The 7500-nt window shown below is 31.5% G+C and overlaps 1 protein-coding gene across 1 annotated transcript in view; it reads right to left on the reverse strand.

Annotated features, from left to right (window-relative positions):
* Positions 1 to 1453: 1453 nt before the first annotated feature.
* Positions 1454 to 7500, reverse strand: part of LOC137635446 (coiled-coil domain-containing protein 1-like) — a gene marked incomplete at its 3' end in the record, with an annotated part of 48002 nt that continues 41955 nt past the window's right edge. Inside the window, exon 3 of the mRNA XM_068367915.1 lies at positions 1454 to 1687. Within this exon, the coding sequence (XP_068224016.1) occupies positions 1454 to 1687 (234 nt within the window). The remainder of the gene's footprint in view (positions 1688 to 7500) is intronic.

Below are 7500 nucleotides of genomic sequence, written 5' to 3' on the forward strand. Positions count from 1 at the left end.
AGATACTCCCATAGGTATAAATGTTAGGTAATCCATCTCTATATGGTTTAAACGTAAAAGGAATTAGAAAAGATAGATACTCAAAAGGGAATATGTAAAAGAAGCGATACAGGAAAAATTAGAGAATGAATAAATGTTAAGAAAAGATGAAGGGAATAGAAAATGTTACGGAATTTCTATTAGTTAATAGTTGAGTACTGATTCGTGTTATATCAAGTTCTGATTTACTTATATTATTATTATTATTATTATTATTATTATTATTATTATTATTATTATTATTATTATTATTATTATTATTATTGTTGTTGTTGTTGTTGTTGTTATTATTAATAGAATAATAATTATTATTATTATTATTATTATTATTATTATTATTATTATTATTATTGTTGTTGTTGTATCTTGGTTAATCTTTAATAGAATCAATAATAATAATAATCTATTATCTATTATTATTATCTATTATTATTATTATTATTATTATTATTATTATTATTATTATTATTATTATTATTATTATATCTAAGGTCAATCTTTCAGTCTAAGGTCAATCTTCCTATCTATGGTTAATCTTCTTATCTAGGGTCAATCTTTTTATCTAAGGTCAATCTACCTATCTAAGGTAAATTTTCCTATTAAAAGTAATTGCTTCATCAAAGATGACGTGATTTAAGTGTATTTAGGAAACAGTTGAAGAAGAAATCAAACTTTGATAATGTTATGAGATATTTCAATTTGGAAGAAAAAAACATCGAGGATAATAAAATCTATCTGGAAATTAACCTGATTATGATTATTGATGTTAAAAAGATCTTATTATCAACCTCATTTTTCGCTGCTTTATTGGATTTTTCAAATTTTTTATCTACATTCAATAAACATTAACATCAGCAAAATTGGAAATGCTAAAGTAAAAAGAAATCCAATATTGAAAATAAAATAGACAAGAATATAAAAGATTTAAGGAGTAGAATATTTACTATCACGTTTATCTTTACTGCGAATAATCTAATAAAACTAATAACATTTGAAAAATTATATAAAATTTCATAATAGTTTGGGAAAGTAATAAAATTTTTCATTACGAATCATTATGATTAATCTCAAAAAAGTAATAACATTTAAATCAATAAATATCATGATCAGCAAAATTGGAGATTCTAAAGATAACAGATGATCAGTTAATAAAGATGAATGGGAAAAGAATTTGGAGAGAAGAATTTTTATAAAAAAAATATTGTAGTTGATTCCATTTGTCTTAATCTAAATAATCTAGTAAAAATATTAAATCCAATGAGTGATTCTAGTACTTCCTATGACTTGCACTTACTGCACAGCATCTATAAATTACTAAAATGATTAAGACTATCATTATAGTTAGAATTAATATTATTATCAAATTCATTAAAATTATTATAGTTATTAATAATATTAAAACCATTATTATTACTACAATTATAAAAATGATTATTATGATCGTCATCGAATAAGTTTAAGTCGTCATCTTCTAAGTTGGCTTCATCTTCAAAGTTGTCTTTGTCGAAGTCGTCGTCTTCTAAGTTGTCGTCGTCAAAGTCGTCATCTTCTAAGATGTCTTTATCGAAGTCGTCGTCTTTTAAGTTTTCTTCATCGAAGACATCATCTTCGAAGTTTTCTTCATTGAAGACTTCGTCTTCTGAGTTTTCTTCATCGAAAACAACCTCTTATAAGTTGTCTTCGCCGAAGACTTCGTCTTCTAGGTTTTCTTCATCGAAGACTTCGTCTTCTAAGTTTTCTTCATTGAAGACATCGATTTATACGTTGTTTTCATCCAAGACATTGTCTTCTAATTTGTCTTCCTCGAAGACATCGTCTTCTAAGTTTTCTTCATCGAAGACTTCGTCTTCTAAGTTTTCTTTATCGAAGACATCGTCTTATAAGTTGTCTTCGTTGAAGACATCGTCTTCTAAGTTGTCTTCGTTGAAGACATCATCTTCGAAGTTGTCGTTGTCGAAGTTTTCATCTTCTAAGTTGTTGTCGTTAAAGTTAAGAATAAATCATACCTCATTCTACCTAAAAAAACTTTCTCCTTAATTACTAAAACTTGACAAAATTAGATGAAAATGAGCTTCAAATTATCGTGCATAACGAAACTTCAACAATTGCAAAGTTTGGTCTATCTCGGTAAATTAATAATAGCCAAAGTATTTCCAGAAGTTTCCATCTTCATCTTAATTGATATGTAAGATGGAAAACACATCTCTCTTGGAATCCATTAAGATAAGTTTTATACATTGCAAACAATTCCTATTTGTAGATAAAAAAAAATAACTTTAGAAGTCGTTCCTATAGTTTCAAACTTTGTCTTAATTGGGTATTCAATTCAAAATGCTGAAGACAAATCTTTATTAAATTTTGGTTTGATTAATGTTAATATCTTAAGTAACCTTTCTCATATAGTAAGAGAAGCGAAATAAGAATATATTATTATTATTATTAATATTATTATTATCATTATTATTATTATTATTATTATTATTATCATTATTATTATTATTATTATTATTAATGTTGTTGTTATTATTATTATTATTATTATTATTATTATTATTATTATTATTATTATTATTATTATTATTATTACTTACGGTTTTCAATTAGATCAAGAAGGAAACTGATTTACTCTCTCTCTCTCTCTCTCTCTCTCTCTCTCTCTCTCTCTCTCTCTCTCTCATCAACTATCAAGGTAAAAGAACAGTAAAGTTACTATAACAATAACTACTACTACTACTACTACTACTACTACTACTACTACTACTACTACTACTACTAGATAAAAAAGTATCGCCATTCACAATAAAATCAATAATAATTACAGCAAATAAACGAGCCTTGACATCACCACCAATAACCTAAACGTGTTGATAAATCCGATTAATGACAAATTCCCTCTTCGTGTGTAACCTTGGGAAGCGCTTTGAGGACATTGAATGTACCAGGTCAACCGAGGGCCCTTTACTATAAAGCCCCTTTACACTGGCGTCCCAACGCCCTGGGGCAGGGGAATATAAGCCCTGGAGGATATGGGAGGTGTGGCCAGCCAGGAAGGTCCCATCCAAGAGGCCCCCATCCTGCAGGAGGCCTCTGTCCCATCCAAGAGGCCCCCATCCTGCAGGAGGCCTCTAGCCACTCCTCCAAGAGTCTCTATCTTGGAACAGCCCAGTACCAACCCATTCCCATCCTTCCCCCTACCCTGTTCCAGAGGTTGTGCTCAGGAGACATCCCTGGGACCCAGGGGTACCCCAGGCTTAGTCACTGGGCTACCGGAATGAAGTCTACTCCCCCCAACACCCCCCCACCCCCCCCCCCAATCCCCTCCCTCACCCCCTACGGACCAGCAACTTGTAATGCCTTCTGGGAGATATGCACTTGTGCATGGAGACACCCCTGTTGCAGGAGGGGGGTGAGGGAGGGTGACGGAAGGAGAGGGGGGCGGGGTTAAAGAAGGAAATGGCAGGGGAGGGAGACGTCATTAACGTTGGTTATTGGATTATACAGTTGGTGGCACAGCATAGCAGCGAAAGAGAGAGAGAGAGAGAGAGAGAGAGAGAAAGAGAGAGAGAGAGAGAGAGAGAGAGAGAGAGGTCAGAGAGGAGAGATGGCGATATCGGGTGGAAAAATAAAAGATTAAAAGAGGGAGAAAAAGGAAGGGAAAAAGAATGGGAAAAAACAAATACAAATGAATAGAAAGGGAGAAACCATTAAGGAAAATGAGGATAAATACAGAGAGAGCTTAAATAATGAAATGCTAGTAATAGAATCAATAATGAATTACGGATTGGAAGATGGGGAAGAGAGAGAGAGAGAGAGAGAGAGAGAGAGAGAGAGAGAGAGATGTTTAAGCTCATGCAAAAATGCGATCAAACAATTAAGAAAATTATGTCCTGCAATAATCACGTGCTTTGAAGTTTCCACTCTGTGTATGATCTGCCCTTGGAAGGATGACCTTGCTAGTACATACTACAGGGTTTTCTGACCGTCTGTAGGCCTCAATTTGAAAAACTTTATCAATTGATTGGACTAAAGTCTCCCACCATCACCAATGTGGACAGGTTTAAGGCCTTTGTGCTGCAGTGGGCTAGAAATGCACAACACACACTAAACACGAACACACACATTATATATATATATATATATATATATTTACTTATAAATATATATATATATATATATATATGTATATATATGCCTATATATATGTATAATATATATATATATATATACATATATATATATATATATATATATTTACTTATAAATATATATATATATATATATATGTATATATATGCCTATATATATATGTATAATATATATATATATATATATATGTATATATATATATATATATATATAAATATATATATGCCTATATATATATATATATATATATAAATATATATATAATTATATATATATATATATACATATATATATATATATATATGTGTGTGTGTGTGTGTGTGCATGTGTGTGTATACATATGCATATATATATATATATATATATAAATATATAAATATATTATAGTTCAATTACTATAAATGTAAAAATTCATTCAACAATTCAAGAAAACTCTTAGGTATTTTGAAAAACAAAATTCCGATTACCATAAATAAATGTAGAAATATAAGTTAATTAAAATATGACTGAAGCTAAAAAATCCATTTTGGTTTGAATTCAACAATGTGTATGCAATATTTACTATAAAGTAATAAAGGAAAACCAAAACAAATATAGTTCTAAAACTGTATTAGCAAATAGACACAATTACACAAACACACACACAAACACTTCAACAAAAGGCTCATTATTACCATGTCATCTAACTCCTTTTTTTCAAATCTTATTTATTACAAATGAAAAAATCCTTAATACATGATATATTCAAGGTAAGATGATAAGAGAATATATTTGAAATTCTCAACTAAGAGAATGTATCATTTTTTTTAGTTTAGGCTTACCTGGGTAAATTACGCTATATGTGAATAAGTCTATATTCATAAGGATATCTTCTAGGCTTAAGCTGATGTAAAGTGTATGTTAAGAGAGAGAGAGAGAGAGAGAGAGAGAGAGAGAGAGAGAGAGAGAGCTGTGTATTATTATTTTTATTATTATTACCTCCGCCAGGAGGTTATGTTTTCGGTTCGGTTTGTTTGTTTGTTTGTTTGTTTGTTTGTTTGTTTCTCTGTTTGTCTGTCTGTCTGTGGACAACGTAGAGGCCACATTTCTACACGGAATCACTTCAAACTTGGCCAAGTAGTTCCCCAATGTGTATGGAAGAACTGATTAAATTTTGGTCAAGGTCACCCCAAGGTCAAGGTCACAGGGGTCACTGGTGTCACTATGACATAAGTGGCCATATCAAGAGACAGAAATAAAGCACTGACTTTTGCATAAGCCAACAGGGAAGTCCTAGTCCAGGCGCAACCCATGGGTGATGTTCAAATTTATAAAGGTCAAAGGTCAAGGTCATATTGGTGCATTATATCAATGTCATATTAAGTATCAGTGGCAAATGAACAAAGATCACTTGAAGGTCAAAAGTCAAGCAGGTCACTTGAAGGTCAAGGTCACGTGAAGGTCAAGGTCACGTGAAGGTCAAGGTCACCTGAAGGTCAAGGTCACGTGCGGAGGTATGTCCTCTACGAGGACCATGTCCGCGTTCAGGACTTGCTCACTTGTTATTATTATTATTATTATTATTATTATTATTATTATTATTATTATTATTATTATTATTATTATTATTATTATTATTATTATTATTGCCATGTGAAAATTTACGAAGTAATAACAACATTAGACAACCAAAACTAAGAATAAGACAATCTTGAATTGAATTAGAGCTTCTGTTACTTGCTTATAAAAAAAAAGAAGTAGTATAACACATATAAGGGCATTGGGGCATCATGAACAGACGCAGAAGTTCCCAAAATCTAAAAAAAAAAAAAAAAAAAATGGAACATCTTTCTTAAAACATTAGTAAATATAAAGTCATATCCAACTGTATATTTCTGTCCCAACTTTAGGACAGTACGTAATTAAATTTTGACCTTTTCCTGACGAATAGAAAAAATACCTTGGACAAACATAACAATTTGAAAAGAAATATTAATGCAAAGTAATGAGTATTAACCAAAGCATTTTCTAAATCATATCCAAGTACCTATATTAAAGAGAGAGAAAAAAAACATTACTTATGAAGTATTGACGAATAAAAAGGAAATTCTCTTATTTGATATTATATATGATTTGCAAATCACATAGTTAACATGTGATATAATGAATACGTAATGATAATTTATGACTGCGATTGAATAAATCTTTTGATAAAGGAGTGTATTTTATCATTTTTATTTTTATTTTTATTCTGGTATCTAATTGTCATCATTCTTAAGCTAACATATATATGTATATTCATATATATATATATATATATATATATATATGAATATATATATATATATATATATAAATATATAAATTATATTTATATATATATATATATATATATATGTATATTTATATATGAATATATATATATATATATATATATATACATATATATATATATATATATATGTATATAATATATATATATATATATATATATTCACTCACTCACTCCACTGGCTGCGGGCCTCCATGGCTCTTTGCCGCCGCTACAAGAAGCTTCCAACGACCACGGTCCTGCGCAGAATCCCACCAATCCCCTGGATCATCCACTCCAAGCTTTGTCATGTCCCTTTTTATATTATCAGACCATCTCATACGGGGTCTTCCTGAAGGTCGTCTGCCCTTTGGTTGTCCTCTAGTAATCTGGCTTATCAGTCTATCCTCATCGGTCCTGGCCACATGTCCTGCCCACCTCAGTCTCTGTGCCATAATTGTGCTTGTTATCAGGGGTACATCTGTCATTTCTCTCAGTTCATTGTTATGCCTTCTTCTCCATTGCCCCATCTCCACATCAAAGACCAGTCCACATATCCTTCTCAAGATTCCGTTTTCAAACACTTCCAACCTTCGTTCCAGATCCCTTGTCAGCCTCCAGGTTTCACAGCCATACGTTAACACGGGTCTAATAATAGTTGTATAGGTGTTCATATTTATCCAAAATTGGGTAAAACTCACTGGTAAGAGACTGATGTCTCGCCAGGTATATCCTCGGACAGCTGGTAGCGTCAGGTTCCAATTTCTTTTATGGTCTCTCGTGACATGGTTGGTTTCGACCTGGCCTTTCATTAGAAGGGGCTAGCGTTCGATCCAAAGTATGAGGTAGAAATTTATTTCTATTTGAACACGATATTGTGTTGATATTTATCCATATTGACTCATTAGGGGTAATTTGAATGAATTACTACCAATTGTGTCACGTGGTCGGCCGGGAAATTGGGTAAAACTCGCTGGTAAGAGACTGATGTCTCGCCAGGTAAATCCTCGGACAGCTGGTAGCGT

This window comes from Palaemon carinicauda, unplaced genomic scaffold (genome assembly GCF_036898095.1).
Source record: "Palaemon carinicauda isolate YSFRI2023 unplaced genomic scaffold, ASM3689809v2 scaffold1253, whole genome shotgun sequence".
NCBI lineage: Eukaryota > Metazoa > Arthropoda > Malacostraca > Decapoda > Palaemonidae > Palaemon > Palaemon carinicauda.